Source organism: Ictalurus punctatus, chromosome 18 (genome assembly GCF_001660625.3).
Source record: "Ictalurus punctatus breed USDA103 chromosome 18, Coco_2.0, whole genome shotgun sequence".
Lineage (NCBI taxonomy): Eukaryota > Metazoa > Chordata > Actinopteri > Siluriformes > Ictaluridae > Ictalurus > Ictalurus punctatus.
Genome location: NC_030433.2, coordinates 4,698,623 through 4,723,058, shown reverse-complemented (window position 1 = coordinate 4,723,058; position 24,436 = coordinate 4,698,623). Strand labels below are relative to the sequence as shown.

General features: G+C 42.4%; 1 protein-coding gene across 4 annotated transcripts in view; it reads right to left on the bottom strand.

Annotated features, from left to right (window-relative positions):
• Positions 1–24,436, bottom strand: part of celf4 (CUGBP, Elav-like family member 4) — a 91,477-nt gene that overhangs the window by 45,657 nt on the left and 21,384 nt on the right. For all 4 annotated transcript variants that reach the window (XM_053687923.1, XM_053687924.1, XM_017491914.3 and 1 more), the window contains exon 2: positions 18,841–18,923. In XM_053687923.1, the coding sequence (XP_053543898.1) occupies positions 18,841–18,923 (83 nt within the window). The remainder of the gene's footprint in view (positions 1–18,840; positions 18,924–24,436) is intronic.

Here is a 24,436-nt window from a genome sequence, read left to right as displayed (position 1 = left end):
TTGATGTGTCTTAAGGAGGTCACAAGGCCGGGCAGATGTACAAGTCTAATCACGGACTATGGCTCAGGGCTGTGAGACTGCATAATCCACTTTTAGCAAGCTCTAGCCTGAGGCTAAAGTATAGACACAATCAAGCGTGCAAAAATACAGTTTATATGCAGTATGTATTTGAACGTATAGATACTGTGTCAAAATCTTATTCGGTCAATTGATGTTTTCAAGCGGATTCGAGATTTTATCATCATCTAGGCCATTTTGCCAACTGAAAGCTCCATTCGATCTCTGCAGGTCTGCTGGTCATAAGTATGACTAGCGCTATATAGTTTTCTAATGAATTAATCAGAAGTGAAATATCAACAAGTAAACTATAACCAATATTTACCATTAGCTAGAACTGAACTTATTGCATACTGAATCTGATACCAGTCTAACCTGGTATTAGCAAAAAAAAAACAACAACAACAACAATAGCCTAACTTAAGTTAAAGTAAATATGTGTCTCGCTTACTCCAGCATACTGAAACATTTAACTGAGGTAGCGCCAGGGCTCTCGTCCTCAGGTTCAACACTACAGTCCGTATTCATTTGCATGGAAAGCTACAGCATTAACTACGTTGTCTCAGCATGAGGTCACGACATACAGTAAATGATGACATTATTATTATACAAACAATAAATAACGAAACAATACTCGAGTATAGTAATGAAGTATCGGAACATTTTCCACCCCTCATTTAAGACACATCATTTAGCAAGCGAGTTTCTAACAGAAGAACAAGGGCATCCTGGGTCACGCTCTGCGCTGCTGTATGAAGAGCGATACCGAAGCTGTCGCTGCCTCGTCCTCATCAAGAGGACAGACATTTCCGTAAAACGTTCAGCGTGGGCGCTAATACCGTCGATCTCTGAACCCTAACATCTCATCACACTAATGTACTCCGTTTAAACAACAGACTCGGAAAATGCCGGTCACCCGCGTATAAGGGAGGAAGAAGATACAAAATGCTGTCAAATCTTGCTTCTTGCGACAGAGCACAATAAAACCCAACGACAAGCAGATTTACATAAAACTATTCCTGTGCACTTTTTCAGCTCGCTTCACACAAGGGACAAAGAGACCGGGGCCGCATTTACTGCACCGTATAAGCGCTTTCGCAGTCAAAGAGTCAGCTTCGGGATTCTCGCGGATTTTTTTTCCTCCTTGAGGTTGGACTTGAAGTTATTCACTTTACAGAAATCACCATTTAAAAAAAAAAAAAAAAAAAAAAACAACGAAAAAACAACGACTATGTATTCTTTTACGTATAATTCCATGTCGGTTCAAATACGCCGATCCTTAACCAGCCTTGGCATGATAAAAGTTGCAGGTGTTAGCGTCTCCGAGCAGTTACGCAGGCAATTTGTCTGCAACACAACTGGGAAGCAAAGAATGAAATAAAGCAAAATAGCCTGTCTGTGCTGACGACAACACATCCCGGCTGTTTAACAAGTTTCCTTCCTTGCTGAATGGACATTCTCACAAGGCTAATTGGCATTAGGCTACATCATAGCTTGATAAAACACAATTACTGATACGCCGCTTCCATAAATCCATATTTGCCGTGTTTTAATTAAGTTTCGCAAACTAAGCATACCTTCAGAGCCTAATTACGGCGCACATCTACTAAAGCCTAATGATGTAGACGCTTTTTTTGTTGTTGTTGTTGTGCTGCACAGGCCATCGGGGGGATGAAACTGCATCTGTGAGTTTGAGACACACGCAGCAATCAAAACGCAACTTTATCAGAAGCAGCAGAAAAACTGCAGCCAAGTTGCATTGTATGACAGGGGTGGTACATCACGAAGCAAGTTCAACATATCTATATTTGTTAAGGAGAGCTGGTTCAGCTATTACAATACCGACAAGTCAGGCTTTAGCAGCGTGCCTTCCTGTCTCAGTGGTCAAAAATATTTGTCTGCAAAAGAAACTGCTCTGCAACGTTACAAATGCACCAAAGACTCTCCGCTGAACAGGCGGCCCAGTGCTTGCTCTGAGTTTTTTGGTCCAATTTAACGTGTGATGAATGTACCTCGACTCTTGACTGTTTGGAGAGAAAAAAACAAAACACACACACACAAGAACAAAAAAAAAAAAACTCGCCAAGCTGTTAGACTGAAAACGGACTGCCGGGTAGTGAAAAACAACACAAACGGGAAAACTACAAGGTCTAATAAATGCATTTAGACAGGTCTAAACAGCTAAACTGTACCCGGCTCTGAAATGTATTCAACCAGTCTGCTTATAATTGCTTTATTTCACCAAAAGAAATCATCGGAGAGTTTTGAGGAATTTGTTTAAAGCCTGTTTTATCCCGTTTATAGCTTAAGCACAACAATAAGTTCAATGAATTCCTTGTAAAGTGTCATGGAACAGTCATTTTTTAGTTTATCATTTAGTCGTGGAACTTATTCTTCTTTAAATTGTGACAGTCTTGATCAACAACAAATAATTCAGAGACCTTTCCTATGTCAAGCAACAACGGTAATTCGCTAACACGGCGTGCTTTTATAGGGAAACAATCAACAACTTAAAGCGTGAAGCGGAGTTACTCTTACCCTCCGGATTTTTCCATTTCCTCCCTCTAACAGCGGGTCCCAAAGGGTTTTATTGCTCTTACACCAACGATTCGAGTATTTATCCATTAGTGGATGACTTGAACTTTTTATCCGCTTATAGTTACATTTAAACGTGTGGAAGGTTCACGTTAGAGCAGTTACAAACTCTTGTTTGCACACTTTCTCTAAACGTTTATAAAAACAGAAAACTTCCATCATGTTACAGAGAAACCTGAAGACTTTCCTGCGGTGGAAAACATACTGGCTGTTACTGGAGACTCCTTCCTTAAATTTTAAATAACATCTCTTCACAGAAAACTTCACTGTTACACATCACAGCCGTTATGCGTGATAGATGCATCTATTTAATATGCGTCATAGATGGATAGATGGATGGATGGACAGACAGACAGACAAGCAGACAGAGAGACAGACGGATGGATGCACAGATAGATAGATAGATAGGTAGACAGATAGATAGATGGATGGATAGATGTATGTATGGATAGATAGATAGATAGATAGATAGGATGGATAGATAGATAGACGGATGGATAGATGGATGGATAAATAGATGATGGATAGATGGATGGATGGATGGATGGATACACATAGATAGATAGATAGATAGATAGATAGATAGATAGATAGATGGATGGATGGATGGATGGATGGATGGATGGATGGATGGATGGATGGATGGATAGATAGATAGATAGATAGATAGCTAGATAGATAGATAGATAGATAGAGCATAATAAGGGTGAATAAAAGAGATCGGCAGAGAGACAGAGAGGAACTTGCTGAACTGGACTGAGTCCCTCTGGGTAAAGAAAAAAGTGTAGAGAGGGAGATATTAGAGAAACGAGAGAGAGAGAGAACTCTGTCAGAGTGATTGTTCTGCCATGCGGAAAGGTGACACACAGACGTGTGAGCAGGCCCTCTAGAGAGAGAGAGAGAGAGAGAGAGAGAGAGAGAGAGAGAGAGAGAGAGAGGGAGACATAGTTGGAGGCAAAGGAAGGGGGAAGCACACACAGATTGTTGACTTTTGAGGACGGGGTTGCCAGCTCAGGAGTTTGTGCATGCAACTTAAGGGAAATGACTCAACTGTAAGTTAAAAATAAATCTAAAGGGCACTGATATAAGCGAAAAAGACTTACTGAATGCTTACTTAAGACAAACAATGAGCCTCGTTGATCGATCTTTCAGTAAAGCTGTGCGTAATAGGACAAAACGGATCAAAGACTGTTGCATGGCTGACAAACATTCCGGTAAATCTGACTGTCTTACTGCTCATGTGTGTACGTATGTTGATAGATCCGAATCAGAGATGATTCGTAAGATGATTCCGAATCAGAGATGATTCATACACGCAGCGACACCCACGGAACTCCGTAAGACACGACGCTCTTATGCGAACCACACGTGTGGCCTTCCTCGTCTTATAGGGTGCCATTACATTTGTCCTAATTGAACGGCTGGTCTTATTTGTCTTCATTTGTGTATGTTTTCCTGATTGCGTTCATGAAAGATTCCTGAGTGCAATTGAAATAAAAACCGTTTTCAAGTGGAAAATAATTAGCGAAATGATCAAATATTTAAAGCTTGAAATGAGTAAACGTCGGCTAGGAACGGGCTCCATAAATCGCATTTTCGGAAATACTAGACACGTTTGACTCTATTCCAGATATTTTCCCTTGCTGAGATGTAACTTTCCGCAGTGGACAAAAAGTACACAAGTCTCCTTATGTGTGTGTCTGCTTATATGTGTCTTTATTAACAGAAATACAAATAAAACACACAAAGTGGAAACAAGAATCATCCGTAGAGCGAAACGAGCATGCGCGGCGTGCCACAAAACACACGACAGACTATATACGTGACGGAAGCTTAGCGAAGAAAACAAGGAGCTTAAACAGGGATCAGGAGGACACGTGGCTGATGGGAAACGGAGTTCCCATACGTGACAATACCCTGCGTATGCATGATTTACACAAACACAGGAGGATATGAACTTTTATTTTTTTTTCCTGAGCTAACGGGATTTTCATACAGCACAGCATATTTCTTCTGTAAATCCTCCTACGGAAAATTTCCAAATAGTTCGGTTTGTACACAGGTTCGAAAAAAATTCTCGGCACACGACGCGGAGGACTCACGATCGCACACACTTTCACACGCTACGGACAACTTGGACATGCCGATCGGCGTCCAGAGCACGCCTTTGGAGTAGGGGAGGAAACCGGACCACCCGGAGGAAACCCCCAAAAGCACGAGGAGAACGTGCAAACTCCGTATACGCAGGGCGGAGGCAGGATTCCAACCCTCAACCCAGGAAGTGCGAGGAAAACGTACGAACCACTAAGCCTTCCATAAATGTTAAACAAATATCTCCTTCTGAAAATATATCTTCGTTAAACATGCAAAAACAGGTGTTTATAATTAGGTTTAGATTGGCTCGAGCGTCCTCTACAGTATGCGTCATGTGCTAAGTTGTGTGTGTGTGAAGGGCTTTGAGAATTTGAGCTGCTATGAATTGGCTGCACGTGGAATAAAAACGTGGGAATAAAGCATAGACTAGCCACAGGTTTGATTCAAGTTATGCGTCAGGGCAAAGCAAGGCCAGTCGGGTTGCTTGAACGCAAGGTTTGGATCGTGTTTACAGCTTACATTTACACACAGAGAGAGAGAGAGAGAGAGAGAGAGAGAGAGAGAGAGAGAGAGAGAGAGAGAGAGAGAGACACTGACGCACAACCAGAGGAGGTAGAGCATGTTAACACAGCAGGGTCGAGAGCACAGAATGCCAATGCCATAATTCTGTATAATTCTCTCTGTATGACCGACAGCCCAGCCGAGTCCGACGTGATTATTCCGAAAAATATTAATAATTAAAAATCTCACTGCAAGAATAAAAGAGAGAAGGGGGGGGGACCCACTGTATAAGTATGAGAGGCAAGAGAGAAAGCGAGAGAATGAGAGATGAAGTGAACAAGAGGAAGAGAGAGAGAGAGAGAGAGAGAGAGAAAGAGAGAGAGAGAGAGCAGGAGTATGAATGCATGATTTAACAAATGCTGCTTCCTATGCTTGCTTCTGCTCTGCTGTCTCGTCCCTCGGTGGCAGCATCCCACACACACACACACACACACACACACACACACACATACACACTGGCTGCATTTAGAGCAGGCAAAATCCACCGTTTCCTCCAATGTCCTCCTTAGAGAACAGAGACGTGGATGATGTAGGAAGGAGACAGAGAGAGAGAGAGAGAGAGAGAGAGAGAGAGAGAGAGAGAGAGAGAAAGAGAGAGAGAGGATGACACAGCAATTGTGTGACAGAGGGAGGAAGAAGGAAGAGACAGCAAAAGGAATTAACCGTGCTTTGAGGCAATGAAAAAGGAAAGGGCTAGACAGAGAGGCCAACAATGCACTGAGAAAGAATCGTGTGTGTGAGTGTGTGTGTGTGTGTGTGTGTCTGTGCAAGATGAAAGAGAGAGCAAGTGAAAACCAGACGTACAAAACAAAGAATATTCATGAAGTCTAGTAGGGGTGGAATACATTTTCACGATCTATATATATATATATATATGTATCACAATATTGAGCTTTGCTAAGGAAATGCATGCTCTAGGGTAAAACATTTGAAAAAAAAAAAATGGTTTTAATCATCTAGACAGAAATGTACTCCCTGGCCACTTTAATAGGAACACCTGTTCATTCGTTCATCGATTATATAAGAACAGGACTCTGAGGCTACGGTGGCCATCGAAACCGGATAATTCCGGATAGGAAAATCGTCGCCTGGTGTTTTTCCAGTCCGTACAGGATTTGGTGGATTTTTTTTTTCTCTCTCAAAATTACTTTTTTTTTTTTTTTTTTCAAAAGTTGCGATGTCGTCTGCGGAGGTTTCTGTGCGTTTTTTTTATGTTGCGGAAAACTACTTGATCTGGCTTTCACAGCGATGTTTGTTGGTAAACGAGACCTTTTAGCTGTACTCACGTTGTGAGGACGTCACATGATGCGTCTCGGCCCAAATCTGTGAAAAATCGACCGTATTTTCTGACCAATTGCAAGCTCTTCCGAATATTGCGGAGTTTGATTTTTTTTTTTTTGCGTCGATTTCAGCGTTCGCAAAATCACGGAAATCCTGAATCGACCTTCAGCTGTCCAGTTTCGGTTCCCACTGTGGCCTCCTGTGTTTCCGCTGACGCAAGTCGAATCCAGTGTGGTCTTCTACTATTGTAACACATCTGCATCAGGCCTTGATATGCCGTGTGTTCTGAGACGCTTTCCTGCTCACCACGGTTGTAAAGAGTGCTTCTTTGAGTTACCGTAGCCCACCTGTCAGCTTCAACATCGAATCCGCCGATTTCTCCTCTGATCTCTCTCACCGACGGGGCGTTTCCGCCTGCGCAAATGGGTGTTTTTTTGTTTTTCGCACCATTCTGTTGCGTGTCAAAATCCCTGGAGGTTTCCGAAATACTCCAACCGGCCCATCAGATCCGCCCACTGAGATCACATTTTTCCCCATTGTGATGTTTAACGTGAACATTAACTGGACCTCTTGACCTACAGCCTCATTATTTTACGCATTCTTCTTCTGTCACATGAATAGCAGCTGCCACTCACAGGGTGTACAGAGTTACCATAAAGGTGGGAAAAGTATTGGTATAAAATCATCATATTGCTCACTCATAACCTTCAGAACCATAGGTTCTCCAATAACCAAGCAGTAATAATGGCACCTTCTGTCTTTATCGAGCCTTTGAAAATGCAGTAGTGAAGAATATCATCCATTACGTCATAAAGTATATGTATGTCCGAATATAAAGCTATGCACACGGACATAGTTTAGCGCCAAAGAATCCCATACACTATTAAAACCGAGACTAAACCCTTGCTATGTCTGGGTATGACTCAACACTTATTTATTCGTGTATCAGGAAGGGCCGAGGAACACAACGGGATACCGATATTACCGTACATGTGATAAATGACATCACATCATACCGCAGCGATGTTACGTTCTCGATTAGTCTGCAGGTGTTGGTTCATTTTCTAGAACAGCAGCTCTGACGGTTGTGACGGTTCGGCTGCGATTCAAATCGCAGGTTAATATTAACGCAGTTGTTAATACAGTACATTCGCGTTTGTATAGATCGAAATCTAAATAACACATGGATTAAGAAATTTTGAAGTTATTTGACAAAGAACGACGCACGCGCATTGATTTGGTGAAGCTTAAAAAGTAAAGAGACGTTTATTTAACGTTTATTTTAGAAGGAGTCTCCCGCGTCAGTGCTTTCTAACAGTCGGGATTCCACCGTTAGAAAGTCTTCAGGACTTCAGACGAAGCGAGGGAGGGGAAGACCGTTTACAGCTCCCGTAACAAGCGATGACGCGAACCGGTTTCACAGACGTCCGATAGCGTGAATATAACCGCAAACAGATAAAAGGGCATTTTTTTAATTATTAAAAAATGTCATCGATAGCTAATTGCTGTGGTATACGAGGAATAAAACATTCTGCGACGCGCTGTTATTGAAACGTAATGAACTCTAAGACCTTTTTGTGGATTTTAGAAGTTAGTGAGTAAATGAATTTTTTCCCTGTAGAGGAAAATGTGTTAAAATTATTGCACACTTGCAACAGAGAGCGAGAGAGAGAGAGAGAGAGAGAGAGAGAGAGAGAGAGAGAGAGAGAGAGATTAAGTTAAAAAAAGAAGTATTCATTTAAAAGAGATCCTGAACAGAAAATATAATATTCTAAGAATGAATTATGAGAAAGCTTATATATGAGGAAGATATTCATTGGAACGATAAGCTAGAAATAAGTGTGCGCGAGCAAAAGATGAGCAAGAACATGTACACACACACACACACACACACACACACACACACACACACACACACACAGAGAGAGAGAGAGAGAGAGAGAGACAGAGAGAGAGAGAAACAGAGAGAGAGAGAGAAACAGAGAGACAGAAACAGAGAGACAGAAACAGAGAGAGAGAGAAACAGAGAGACAGAAACAGAGAGAGAGAGAGAAACAGAGAGACAGAAACAGAGAGACAAAAACAGAGAGAGAGAGAGAAACAGAGAGACAGAAACAGAGACACAGAAAGAGAGAGAGAGAGAGACGGAAACAGAGAGAGAAACAGAGAGACAGAAACAGAGAGAGAGAAACAGAGAGACAGAAACAGAGAGAGAGAGAGAGACAGAAACAGAGAGAGAGAGAGAGAAACAGAGAGAGAGAGAGAGAGAGAGAGAGAGAGAAACAGGGAGAGACAGAAACAGAGAGACAGAAACAGAGAGAGAGAAACAGGGAGAGACAGAAACAGAGAGAGAGAGAGAGAGAGAAAGAGAAAGAGAGAGAGATAGAAACAGAGAGAGCGAGACAGAGAGAGCGAGACAGAGAGTCCGAGACAGAGAGAGAGAGAGAAACAGAGAGAGACAGAGTGACAGAGACAGAAACAGGGACAGAGAGAGAGAAACAGAGAGAGACAGAGTGACAGAGACAGAAACAGGGACAGAGAGAGAGAAACAGAGAGAGACAGAGTGACAGAGAGAGAAACAGAAAGAGACAGAAACACAGAGAGAATCAGAGAGAGAGAGAGAGAGACAGAGAGACAGAGTGAGAGAGACAGAGAGAGACAGAGACAGAGAGAGACAGAAACAGGGAGGGAGAGAGATATTCTGAATCCAGCATCATGGACAGCACCTATTGATCGCTTCCCAGCACACATCACCACAACTTTCACAAATTGCTATTGAGAAGTGACCTGTAATGCAATTACTGCGCAATCCAGGGCAGAAGTGGCCATCAATAATTAAAAGGCGGCCGAGTCGCGGCTCGCTTTTGTCCCGCTTTTATTCCCGTGTTGTTATCCACACGTGCGCCGGCTCGGCTACCGAGCTGTTGCACCACTGGGCCTGGAACAAGATTTGTGAAAATATGTCTTTCAATAAAACCAATCATGGCGGACGGATGCCCGCTGCCGCCGAGTTTATTATTCCGGTAGAATATGTCTCCCACAGAAGGCCAGACCACAGCGGCGCAATATTAACCGTCAACAAATCACAGAGCCCAACTGCCGCCTGCGCACCGCCGCCGTTATTAGCAGTTATATCATCTGCCTGTTGTCTCAGTCGCTCCGGAGAGCACACGGTGCTTAAACCGAGTCGGCATCGCAATAGCATTGTGTAAAGTTTGCTTTTCCCTCGACCGACATGCTGTCACGGGTGTTTTTCACTGGGGACGCAGAATATTGCTCAGAGAATAGCTCACAATTCATACAGCAGGCTGACAGCAGTTCGTTTTCTGTGATCAACAATGTATTAGGCTTCATAGCATATACATATATACTCACCATCCAGTTTATTAGGAACACCTGTACACCTGTACATCTAGTTATCATGCAGAAAAAGTGATTTCTCTGACTTTAATCATGGCACGGAAGTTGGTGCCAGAGAGGCTGGTTTGAGTATTTCAGAAACTCCGGATCTCCTGGGAATTCCCCACACAACGGTCTCTAGAGTTTACACAGAATGGTGCAAAAAAAAAAAAAAAAAAAAAACCCAACAACAACACACACACAGAGTGAGCGATAGTTCTGTGTGTGGAAAGATCTTGTTGATAAGTGGTGGGTTGACGGTTAAGGCTCTGGGTTACTGATCAGAAGGTCGAAGGTTCAAGCCCCAGCACTGCCAAGCTGCCACTGTTGGGCCCTTGAGCAAGGCCCTTACCCCTCTCTGCTCTCGGGTCGCTGTATCATGGCTGACCCTGCGCTCTGACCCCAAACACTGATCCTGACACGCTGGGGTATGCGAAGAAAAGAATTTCACTGTGCTGTAACATCTACGTGACCAATAAAGACTCCTTATCATTATAAGAGAAGTCCGAAGAAAACGGCCAGAGCTGCCAGGAAGGATGTAGTAACTATAGTAATACAGTAAGTCTTTACAACCATGGTGAGCAGAAACGCATCTCAGCATGCGCAAAAACATGGGCTACAACAGCAGAAAAACACATTGGGCTCCACTCCTGTCAACCAAGAACGAGAATCTGATCTCCAGGGTCGGGGGTTCGAATCCTGCCTCCGCCCTGTGTGCGTGGAGTTTGCATGTTCTCCCTGTGCTTCGGGGGTTTCTTCCGGGTACTCCGGTTTCCTCCGCCAGTCCAAAGACTAGTGATGTAGGCTGTATGTGAATGGGCGTGTGATTGTGCCCTGCGATGGGTTGGCCCCCCGACCATCCCGGGTACCCTGGGATAGGCTCCAGGCTCCCCCTTGACCCTGTGTACGATAAACGGTATGGAAAATGGATGGACAGATGGAGGGATTTGTTCTGCTGCAAAGACATATATATCTTTGCAGCAGAACAAATCCAAAAAAAAATCTGAATCCATCTTGTATATGAATGAAGACAACAGCGAAAGTGTGTGTGTGTGTGTGTCGGAGAAAGAAAGTGTAAAGAGAGTTTCACTGTCTGGAAGTTTGAGGCGCAGTTCATCCACCGGTCCTTTCCCCTTATCCCTCTTTTGCTCGGAGAACAAGTTCATATTGACCACGGCGGTGACTTATTGAAAGAGCTGCCATGAAAGTGGGTTGCACAGTCAATCAATGGCATGGATTTCTGGGTCGGAGTATTATCTCACACAATCGGCCAACAGTGAGCGAGCGAGCAAGAGAGAGAAAGAGGGAATAGAAATGTGACGGGGTCTTGTGTTCTGTCCCCGTTTTTTTCTTTCTTCTCCCTCCATCATTTTCACTTTCTCTGCAGCATGTGTGTGGCATGTGACGTGCGGTAATGCGTTTCTATATGAGGTCAGAAATCACGCATAGATCCGCGGCCTTTATCCCACCCACTGCTTCTGAGTCACTCAGCACCAGATTTCTGTTTGGAAAAACACCGTTATGAGAGCGAGGGATCGTGCGAGTGTTTCGGCTTCTCTGCATACACACGTGTGTTGCTGTTGTTCTAGGTATTTACATGACTCTAATAGCAAACAGCATGCACGTGACTCAATGGTGACAGGTTTTTATATGAATATTCATGTGCATGTGCGCGCATTGGTAAACACAGACAGACAGGGAAATCTGTGGGACAAGATCCTGTGCCAAAATCAATAGAGTCTGCAGAACCGAGCTCGATCCAGACGCACCTCGCGTTACACCTGTCCAGGGGAAGGTTGATATTTATCAGTTGTTCGACAAATATTAATCTTCATAAAGTCCTCATTTACAACTCAATGCAAATACAAATGTATTTTATATTATGTTGAAGTACTAATTAGCTCTTATCTTTTCTTTTTTTTTAAAAAGTGTTGCTATTTGACAGATGTAAGTTGATATAAATCAATTTGCTCACTTTTCTAGATTTTGCGCCGTCATGGACTATCGTTTTCACAACCCCATTTAGCGCCATAGAGTTATTATTGCACCTAGTGGTCAAAACTGGGAACTACAACAAGCGCTGATTGAAGCCCATTAGGGCAGGAGTCATGCTGCCTCATACTCGTTCTACACACACCTTCGTTTTCTTGCAAAGTTTAGGACAGGAAAAAGAGGAGTATGGAGATTATTATTGCGATTCAGATTTTGATTCCGATTCTCATTCTCAAACTGATCTGGATTCTCATCGTGATTCTGAGTCTCACACTGAGTTGAATTCTCTTTGTGATTCAGATTTTCATTTTAATTCAGATCCTGAGTCTGATGCTAATTCTTATTCTCACTGTGATTCTCATTCTCACTTTGGCTATGATTCGCATTGTGTATTCTCATTGTCAAACTGATCTGGATTCTCATTGTTCTTGTGATTCGCAGGCTGATTCTGATTCTCATTAAGATTCTGACTCTCGGTCGAATTTGAATTCCCATTGTGATTCAGATTCTGAGTCTGATTCTCATTCTCACTGTGATTCTCATTCTCATTGCGATTCTCATTCTCACTGTGATTCTCTTTCTGATTCGAATTCTCATTGTCATTCTGATTCGCATTGTGATTCAGATTCTGATTCATGATGCTTTACATGGATCTCATTTACATGGATCTCATGTTGTTTACTCACTCTCTCTGCCCCTCTGGTTCTATTTGTGTTGTGCAGTTCATCGTTCCTGGAATGGACTAAATCAAATGAGGCCAATTGAAATATTTCTTTGTTGTTGTTTTTTTTGTTATCCAACTGAAAGAGGTGGTTAATCCATTTAATGATCCGTTAAATAGAAGGACAATCGACATGTAAACTTTTGGATCTAATTTCTCGCAGATTACAGTCTGAATCTGTGCATGCAATTCTGGCTACAATGATGACTCTGATTATTGAAATCACAATTTATTTCTCGCAGTGTTTCGGCCCATTTAAGAACAAAATAGGTTTTTTAATTGTGATTATCAGTATATAATATTATCAGGCCCGATTTCTTTCAAACAGATAAACCACATAGAGTGCTGCTTGTTCTTAATCATAGTTATTAACGAATTAGTTATTAATGTTAGAAACACTCGATATGAAAATGAGACATTCAATAAATACGTGAATATGCATAAATCAACAAAGCACACAACCACACAGTTATAACATATGAATGGATATCTAACATTAGCTCACTAATACAACAATAAAAGTTCTCTAAGATATACAGGTACCAATTGTTTTGTGTCATAATTGTGTTGTGCCATAAGTGATAATGATATTGATATTATATTGATATCATCATATGGCCAATCCTTAATTTGGAGTATATTTGCTGATAGTGACAAAATACGCGTACACAAATGAAGTGCGTGTATACGCAGGTAAAATGCTGAAGTAACACTAGCTACTTGTTACTCAAGCCTCTGGTTGTTATGGTAACACTGATGCATATGGCAGTTTGAGTTTATTCATATTGATGAAACTCTTTGCCGGAAGTATTTATCGCATTGTGCGGCCGTTATTACTCTACTGGAACTGCAGACTATCCTTACACTGATATTCATTTGCACTCGACACACTGTTTGCACTTTATGTCTTTTATGTTCCACTCTATCGGACGACGATAAAACAGAAAGAATGGAAGAGGATCGGAGGCATTGCGTAAAAAGGCAGGCTGGACCGAGCAGCACTATTGGCTGTGTTTGGGTCAATGTATCATTAGCTTGGGGCTAACATTGCTATTCGCCCCGGACGCCTCTTTCTGTCTCTCTCGTTCTCGCCTGCTCTCAGCGTCAGGCTGACAGCAGCTCCGGATGGTGCACATCATCAGACCTTTTGAACATAGAAAAAAAACAACTTTCCTAAAATCTATCAAGATGTCAAGTGAACTGGAAAAAAACGTTCGAGTGAGACTGAGAGAGAGAGAGAGAGAGAGAGGGGAAAGAGGAGAGAGCCTGAGTAACTATAAAAGAGTGTGTATAAAAGAAGGGCATAAGAATGAAAGGGAAGAGAGGGGCTAAAGGAAGGAGAGACAGAAAAGAGAAAAAGTGAAAGGGGGAGAGATCTGAAGAGCGAGATGGAGAGAAGTTGAAAAGAAAGAAAGGGAAAGAGAACGTATAAAAGATGATGGGCCAGATAGATAGACAGATAGATAGATAGACAGATAGATAGATAGATAGATAGATAGATAGATAGATAGATAGATAGATAGATAGACAGATAGATAGATAAGATAGATAGACAGATAGATAGATAGATAGATAGATAGATAGATAGACAGATAGATAGATAAGATAGATAAGATAGATAGATAGATAGATAGATAGACAGATAGATAGATAGGAAAGAGATTGAGAGGGTGTAAAAGAAGGAGGTACAGGAGAGAGAGAGAGAGAGAGGGGACAAAGAGAAGTGTCAGTGGGACAGAGAGATAAACAGAATATATAAAAGAGAGAGAGAGTGACAGAGGGAAAGGAAAGGAAAGAGATGTAGAGAAAGTGGACATAAAAGAGAGATGATGAGCGTATAAAAGAGAGAGATAGAGGTCTCCAGGGAGGAAAATGTGAAGCGAGAGTATAAAATAGGGATACCCATGAGAGAGTCAGATAGAGGAAAGGTATAGATGGAGAGATAGAGAGAGGGTACAGAAGAAGGAGAGAGACTTGGACAAAGAGAAGTTTCAGAGGGATAGAGATATAGAGAGTGGGGGTGGAAAAGAGAGAGAGAGATAGTAATACAGGGGACAGGCAGGAGAGAGAGATAGAGAGTATGAAAGAGAATTGATGAGAGAGTATAAAAGAGGGAGAAAGGTCTCTGAGGAGAAAGAGAGAGAGAGAGAGAGACAGAGAGCAAGAGAGTAAGTGGAAGAGTGACAGAAATGCGAGAGATAGAAGTCTCAGAAGGATAGTGATTCAGATAGATTTTTGTGTATTTATTTACAGTAGTTGTTCAGCTTGATCATAGATTTCTTTTTGAAGTTGGGCCACATCCCAAATGCTTTCCTGTTTACTTTCTTCTGTCCCTAAACAGTGTATTACATAATTCCCACCCTACATAGTGCCCTCCATACATAATATCAGCACACTTGTGTTTGTGTGTGTGCGTCCATTAAATAAACAAACTTCCTGTGTGTTGTGTTCAGTAGTTCAACCTGTATGAGAGACATGCAGCAGTGAGAGAGACACACGGGGGAGTCACACAGCAGTGAGACACACACACAGAGTCCGTGAGAGAGACACACAGGGGGAGTCACACAGTAGTGAGTGACACACACACACAGAGTCCGTGAGAGAGACACATGGGGGGGTCACACAGCAGTGAGAGACACACACACAGAGTCACACAGCAGTGAGAGACACACACACAGAGTCACACAGCAGTGAGAGAGACACCAAGCAGTGAGAGAGACACACAGCAGTGAGAGAGACGCACAGCAGTGAGAGAGAGACACACAGCAGTGAAAGACACACAGTAGTGAGAGGGACACACAGGGGGAGTCACACAGCAGTGAGGACACACAGCAGTGAGAGAGACACATAGGGAGAGGCACACAGCAGAGAGAGAGAGACAGACACAGCAGTGAGAGAGACACATATCGGTGAGAGAGACACACCACAGTGAGAGACACACAGCAGAGAAAGACACACAGCAGTGAGAGAGACACAGGGAGAGACACACAGCAGGGAGAGACACACAGCAGTAGAGAGGGACATACAGCAGTGAGAGAGACACACAGCAGAGACAGAGACACACAGCAGTGAGAGAGACATACAGCAGTGAGAGAGACACACAGCAGTGAGAGAGACATACAGCAGTGAGAGAGACACACAGCAGTGAGAGAGGGGCATGCAGTGAGACGCCATTTAATGAGAGAGATGTGCAGCAGTGAAAGGGACATGCAGCAGTGAGAGATACACAGCAGTAAGAGACGCATGCAGCAGTGAGAAAGACATGCAGCAGTGCAAGAGACCGCAGTGAGAGAGACACACAGCAGTGTGAGAGAGACAGCAGTGACAGAGGAACTCAGCAGGGAGTGAGACACTTAGCAATGAGAGAGACACACAACAGTGAAAGAGACATGGATCAGTGAGACAGAGACACACACAGCAGTGAGAGAGACACACAGCAGTAAGAGAGACACACAGTAGTGAGAGAGAGACACGCATCAATGAAAGACATACAGCGGTGAAAGAGACATGGAGCAGTGAGAGAGATACACAGCAGTGAGAAAGAGACATGACAGAAGAGAGAGACACCACCCAATATGCTCCCCCAATAAACATGAGGGCATGCTGTTATGGGAAATTAACCAACGATGGGCTGGTGTGATGCGGCTCAATATGTTTTGTTTTTCTTGGGACTGTTTTATTTTTCTTATAACACAGCAATTACTGTTCTGCAGTTGATACTATAGAAACGATAACGTATTGGAATGAGCGCGTTAACGTAAACCAGGCAGCTGGAACTACTGTCCAAGTCGTGCTGTTATAGAAAATGAATGGACACTTCGTCAATCAGTCTCTCGTCAAGGTTTGTTTAACAGTAATTCCGCTCCCAGGAAGTTGGTTTTGTTCACTTAGTGCTCCCAAAAATGAACCGCTGCCTCCTGCAACAGAACTCTGATTGCTGATTAGTGTTCCTATTAAACGATAGCCGAGAGTACTGACTTCGATTAAAGTTGTTTGCAGCGGACGACTCTACATTTCCATGGCTGTGTGTCCTCATGATGAGACGTGGGTTTGGATCACCATGACTTACACATCAGTGGAACAGCCATTAACACCAAACTACAGAATGGTCAAGTTTCACTTGGACAGAACATGGAGGAAATATAAAAGATGCAGTAAATGGACCTAAGTATGATCTCAAGATATTTTCATCCATTTTCCTTCAAGGGAACCAAGGGCACAAGGCCAGGGACACCCTGGACAGAGTGCCAACCCACTGCAGGGCACAATCGTACACAGAGACATTCACACACTACTGGCAATTGGAATGCCAATCAGCCTACAATGCATGTCTTTGGACTTGGGGAGGAAACCGGAGTACCCGGGTACTCCGGTTTCCTCCACCAGTCCAAAGACATACGCTGTTGTTTGTAGTGTTTGAATGGGTGTGTGAATGTGTGTGCAATTGTGCCCTGTGATGGGTTGGCACCCCGTCCAGGGTGTCCCCCATCTTGTGCCCTGAGTTCCCTGGGATAGGCTCCAGGCTCCCCTGTGACCCTGTGTAGGATAAGCGGGCGGCTGTGGCTCAGGTGGTAGAGCGGGTTGTCCATTAATCACTAATTGATTCCCGGCCCACGTGTCTCCACATGCCGAAGTGTCCTCGGGCAAGACACTGAACCCCGAGTTGCTCCCGATGGCAGGCTCTGTGTGTGAGAGTGTGTGTGAATGGGTGAATGAGAACCAGTGTAAAACGCTTTGTAGAACCGCTGGGTTTAAAAAAGCGCTATATAAGTGCAGACCATTTCCCATAAGCGCTATGGAAAATGGACGGATGGATTTCGTTTCATAGCAAATACCCGGGATTAAATGTAACAAATTTCAGCAAACAAAAGCAAAGTGTAAGTACGAACGTCGCGTCTATGATGTTCAGAACTGCTTCTACTGTAAGATGTATTGCAAAGCTTTGGAAACGGAAAGGGGGTTTATGGAGTGGATAATGTCGGAAATGCGTGCGCACTACAGTGATCTTGTTTCCCACGCGAAGGTTGAGAAAAGAAGAAAAATGTGTCTTTCTTTTCCAATGGCTATTTTTGGGGGTAGTTTTAGGTCTTTTTCATGTGGTTTTTGAGATGTAGTTAAAGTGGACATTTTGCTGCAATCTGGCAACCCTGGTTAATGATACTAGCACTTATATGTGCAATGGGAAACCTGCTGTATCGAATACAGCTGAACAAAGAGATTTGAGAGGTGAAAAAGATGTAGCTACTATAGCTGTTAATCCAGAATAGAGCACAGAAACTATCTACAGTGTGTGTGTGTGTGTGTGTGTGTGTGTGTGTGTGTGTGAGTGTGCAAGAGACAGGGAAAGGAAGTAGCACCCAAAGCGGTGTCACTTCCCTTCTTCTGTCTCGCTCTCTGTCTCTGCTCTGCATCTACGTCATAATCACTCGCATCAGAGATGTACAGCTCGATACGGCGACTGTCGACCTCCCTGGAGGCTTCATTAAAACAGAGCACACCAAACTGAACCGAACCGAGCAAGAGCTGACAGAGACACATCAAAACACACACTCGCGCACGCACACACACCGACACACATGCAACAGCACCGATACGTGAAGAGCGGCTTCTTTTGCTTCTTTTGATGCCATAAAAATGTGCACAGATGTGTGCAGATGTTAACGTGTGCACACACAGACACATGCCGTAATTTCGCACAAAAGCTATAAATAAGACCGTGTGCTTTCTGAAGCTATAGAAAATCAATGTCTGATCATGATATACGTGTGTTTACGTATGTGTGTGTGTGTGTGTGTATGTGTGTTTGAAAGAGAGAGAGAAAATGCAAATTAGCGTCTTTGTGTAGTGTGCGGGTTTTGTGTTTATATTCAAGTACCCGTTTGCTGCAGAAGCAAAAGTCCAGGGGGTGGAGCTGGACCTGAACCAAAAATCCAGGGGGTGGAGACAACAAGTGTATTTCAGGTTGAAGTGTTTAGGATTTCGGACGTGAGTTCTTCCTTGTTGTACACTGTCTCGCGGATTAGGGGCTAGGGGTTAGGGTTATAGGCGGAGTTGGATCAGGTCCAGCTCCACCCCCTGGACTTTTGCTTCTGCAGCAAGGCCTGTCTCTATGCATTGGCTCGAGAAATAGGATGACCTACCCCTGGCAATGTCTTCTGCTCATGCAGGGCCGTCTGGGCTTTCAGCGCTGACTCTCTGGCACAGTATGTGAGAAAAGCACAGCCTAAGAGAGAGAGAGAGAGAGAGAGAGAGAGAGAGAGAGAGAGATGGAGAGATAGAGAAAGAGAACATTAAGGAAATAAGCAGACATAAAAAAGTCTAAACTTGTTTTAGTGCATTCCATCAACACAACAGCAAAAATAAGCATACGAGGTGGTTCTCTCGTTAAAATCCGACGGACAAGACAAGGGTGCAAACGTGCACTCAACAAGCCGTCGTATATCCTCCGCCTGAATCGCAGTCTTGTTTTGACGTGTGTGTGTGTGTTTGGGAAAGAGAGTGAGAATGCACGTGCTGCATGGGTTAGAGATGCAAAAAAGGGATGACGGCATAGAATAAAAAGACAGGGTGAGTGACAGAGAACTGCTGTCATCTATTCCTGCGACAACTCAAGAGTGTCCATATGTTCAGTTCCGTCTAATCCCCACTTTGCACCTGCATCGCGTGTGTATATATATGTGTGTGTGTGTGTGTGTGCGTGTTGTGCTTAAGAAGAGCATGCACTTTGCTACATCCCAAAAATGCTAATTTTCCTCACATATGCTTGGTATCTCTCCAAAAAACAAGTTTGCCCTTGCTTTAATACACACGAAAAAAGAAAAGAGGTCCCCCTTAAGGGAATGGCGGAGAAAAAAAAAACTGTACAACAATTAGCATGCCATTTGCAAATGAATCGGGTAAATATGACTACGCGAAATCTGTTTTAATTGCTAATATTTATAAATGCTAATATTTATGCTAATTCGATTTTTAATACTAAACCTACAGTAGATTAATTCCAGGACGCGAAAAAATCAATCTTGCTGGGACGCTTTACCTTCATGTTCTGTTTATTACTTAGTAATGGATGTCCCATAGACCCATACCATCTGTTCAGATCTTAAATAAGTACAATAATGTGATGAAGTTAAAGTACACAATATATCTAACCTTCAGTTTAAGTGTTAGGGGGAAAAAATCACTTGGTGTAGGTGTTTTGATTTTTACTTTGCATCTGGGGTTCAAGCCCCGTACAAGCTTTTGCTTATTAACACACAATCTGTTTTAGTTTCTGTGATAAAATACAGAACAGTGTATATAATGGAAAGTATGGTGAGGTTTTCTGCGAGATGTTTATTTACCGTTTGCGGAAGGAGCCTCCAGTGTCAGTGTCATGGGTAAAGATCTTCCTGGCAGTGGATGTTACGTTTTGATTTTCTTTTTAACGTGACAAACTTGATGAAAACAAACAAAAAAAAAAGATGCTTGTGAGGACCGTTTATAGCTGCTATTTGTTATGGAATCAAATTCGTGCCAAATGTATTGAACGCAACTTGTCAAGAAACGAACAAGAATATACGACGAGAAAACATTCTGAAAACTGAAAATTACGGGGTGCGGTGCCAAAAAAAATGTAACATGGTCTTCAAATAAACGGCGTTCTTTGTTAACAGGTTTCTAAGCTTCGTTTTCACTGATCGTGGTTGATGAATACATTGCCAGAGTTTTCGTTTACGCTCCTCGAGTTTATGTTCGCCATTCGGGCACAAACCTCTCGAGTGGGCGGAGCTTAATAGTGCTTTACGCTCATTGGCTGGTGAGATTTGGATGGACATCTTGAGTGTCCGGCTGAGGACGAGGAGGATGTTGATGACGATAATGCCGTCGCTGCTCCAGGTTGCTCATCTTGAAAACAAAATAGTTGTTTAAGACCACCCAAAACTGCAAATATTAATTACGAACTAATATATTGACTAAGTAAGCACTTAGTCCTTTCCACTACAAAGTACAAACACTATAACTATACAGAGAGCCGCATCCAGGACGCTCTCCACTGAAGTCGCTACTCCCAGGTAAGGGACCTGTCCATCCAAATCTCACTAGTCGATGAGAGTAAATGGCTGTTAAGCCCCGCCCACAGCGCGTTCATCAACCATGATTAGCATTTAGCGTTTAGAAAACTGTTAAGAAAGAATGCTGTTTATTTGAAGACCATGTTCAATTTTTGCCACTGAGTTCACTGGGTTCAGTTTCAGAGTGTTTCTCTCACATGTTTTTATTCCTTTCTTGAAAAGTTACGTCCAACACTTTCGCCACGAATTTAACTCCGTATAACGTAAGTGAAGTTTCAAAGCCGGAGTTTCTCGTCGTCCGTTATTGTTCTATTACAGCGCTCAGCATCGTGTCTTACTCCTCGCATGTCAAATGTTTGTAGAAGGCGTTTGTGAATTCTTCAAAGATATTTGCGAATCGAGCTCTAAACCTGTACAGTGTGTTTGTTAACCGCTTTCTGTTAATCGTCAGCGCAGCTCAGAGTCAACCCTGAAACTCGGAACGCTCACACTTTTCTGGATGGAAGCGTTGAAAAGAACATCAAAAGAATTCATCACGTCAGTTCGGACCTTTGATATATGAAATTATTTGTTACAATTCCTACAATAACAGGCTGTAATATCTAGCATGGATGATAAATAACACTTCTGGCTGTTCTGGTGAACGTATATGGGCGAGCTTCTTTTTCATTACGGCGCAGGTTTATGAGGTCATTATTTGTACTGTCGTAGAAACGCGAATAAATTTCGAAGCTATGAAGTGAGAGTCGAGCTTGCGGATTAAATGACTGAAATGAATGAGCGTCCAATTTCTCTGGAAGTGGATCGGGGGCCGGATGATAAAACGGTTAAGATGCATCTTTATTTTTTAATCGAAGATGACCAGAAACTAATAGATGTTAGGGATGCGTGTTTGTGTGTGCGCGCGCGCGCGCGTGTGTGTGTGTCTAAAGAATGTGACAAGTCATTTTTAATTCCTATTCTCATATTCTCTTATTGGTCAGAATTACCACAACAGTATCTCTTACAGTATAAACGTTCTTTTAATTGGTTTTTCATGTCCACATGAAAAATTTCGTAAAGATGAAAATATCTTTTTCAAACAAACTGGAAGAACAATTTTAAAGAGACGGTTTAAGTTAAAGATAAGCGCTGAGGAAGAAGAAACCCAAACCACTCAGCAGCACTACAGGGACACCATGGCCACACACACATACACAAACACGTGCGCACGTACACACTCATGCGCACTCCCCGAGGCTTGAGTATGAGTCAGCATCAATGTTCCCCGCTGTCCGTTGCGTGTGTTTAACCCTGGCTGCGCCGTCGTCAGTGTGAGTGTGTTGGCCTCCTGCAGCCCTGCCTGGCTTTTTTAATTAACTCTGACTCATTAGCGACGGGGAGCGCTCAGTGCGACAGCCTGGCTCACTCCTCTGAGGGTCTGTCATTCTGCCATGTTACAGAACATGCTAGCACCCTCATGGGACATGTCTCCACGCTCCAAAACACACACGCACGCACGCACGCACACACACACACTGTCTTGTATTAAAATCTTTGTAGGTGTTGAATCATCATTTTGTACTTCCATTCTTTCGCATCGTCTATGTACTTAAGAATTTCGAATGAAATCATTTAGAAGATATACGCGTTCAAAATGTACAGTCTCTCTCTCCACCACCGTCAACAATCGCACTGACATCGTTCTGCACTTTAGCGTCTCATCTGATTTTCTGTCCGATCAAATGCTCTCTAGAATCTGAAGTGTCCCGCCCCTAACATTATACAAGTCCATGGTACTAACTCTCAGGTACGGCTTAGATCGGTGCATTGGTAAGTCATTTCATGTCGGAAAGATGTCGTTTTTACGAGTTGAACGCACGCGAACGGTACTACAAAGTCGTAATTACGAGTAGGAAACTGGATTTTCTTTGATCTCCGAGTTTCCAAGTTGGGGGCGTATCAGTAAGAAAACATATTGGAATCAGTGGATGCATTGTCTGTACTTGACAGTAAATTGGTTGAAATTGAAGGTTTACAAATAAAATAAGCTACTTTCCTGCACAAAATACAATAGCACTGTACAATTACGATATAATATGTAACGATAAAGTTTACAGTAGCTTCATGAATTGATTAAAAACAAAAAGAAGAAAAACACACCTGATGCACATTCTTTGTTCTTCCTTTTCTAGAAGTAGACTTAAAAAAAACCTTGCTGTGTTTTTTTTTGTAGTTAATTAAGAGAAGGTACACCGCCATCTTGCTCTGACCAAAGTGACTTGAACGCACCTGACGTCGTAATTACATCTTCCCAACTCGTAAATACAGACTTCAATGCACAGAATTTAAGGGGGAGGAGCCACTTCATATGTCCCGCCCTGACTTCCGGTTTCAGTGGAAACTACGTCAACATATTGAATAATCTTTCAATGCACTTCACAAGGCCTTTATTTATTTATTTTTTTATTTACAGTAAAACAGGAAGTGGATTTCGAGTATGGGCAACTGACTTCAACAAACAAAGAGAAAAAAAAACCTTCTTCCTTTTCATTTGGTTTTCATTCAGTGTGTATGTTTAAATGTAATGCATTACACACATCGGCTGAAACATAATCTAGCTGGAGGAAGTTTTTTATTAGCCAGCATGACAGGCCATTTTTTCAGAATCAAGAACATGTAGGAAAGTGGAAACACTGACGAAACTGAGGAAAATAAAGTCCAGTGCAAAAATTGTCCTGCTTTAAGTAACAGGCACCTCGTAGTTAAACATATCAGGATAAAATAAAGATGCTAGCCAGACTCAGCGCTGCACCTCAAAGCTGAGAGTTTTCATCTCAGAGCACAATGTGCTACTTTATAAAAATTGTTAAAAGGGAGGATAATGATCATATATCATTTACCTTCACTTGTATTAATGCGCTTAACTAGCTAACTAACTTGCTATCCGTTGTTACATTATGCTAGCTACTTGTTAGCTTAGTCAAGGCTTCCAGGCAACCAATACATGAAACTAGGCAAAACATTGGAGCTTCTATTCTCTCTCTCTCTCTCTCTCTCTCTCTCTCTCTCTCTCTCTCTCTCTTTTGTATAAATAAATAAAATTTAAAAACCCACTTTGTTTCAGGCTGTCACTAAAAGCTAGTAAAAAAAAATAGATAATAATAATTAGCCTAACATTAGCTAGTTTGCTAGAGAATTTAGCTCCTGGTTTTAATAATGCAGTATAATCTTTACCCTGATGTTATCTAGCTTGTTAGCAAACTTGTTAATGTGTTTATTGTCGCTAAAACAATGCTAAATGTCCCCGCAGAACCAAAAAAAAAAATGCAAGGTACAATTAGTTAGCATAACATCAGACAGCTTGCTACTGGTTTTACAATAAAGTTTGCCATCTTGCTAGCCTACTTAGTTTGCAGTATTCGTTACTCTAGCTAGGTCTAGCTAAATAATACTACAGCTACACCAAAACCTAATCTTTATTATTTAACTTCAATACTCAAAAATGATAACTCTTATCTTAAAAAAGAATATTTTTTTGTATATGTAGGGGAAGGGAGGCGGGGCAGACACATTTTCATAGGGTTCAACTAAATGTCCCTGCAATATGAAAACTGTCATGTTTTTTCATCATCAAGGGAACACTTAGCCCTCAAAAAGAAAAAAGTACATGTCCACATGCGCGCACACACATACACACACACAC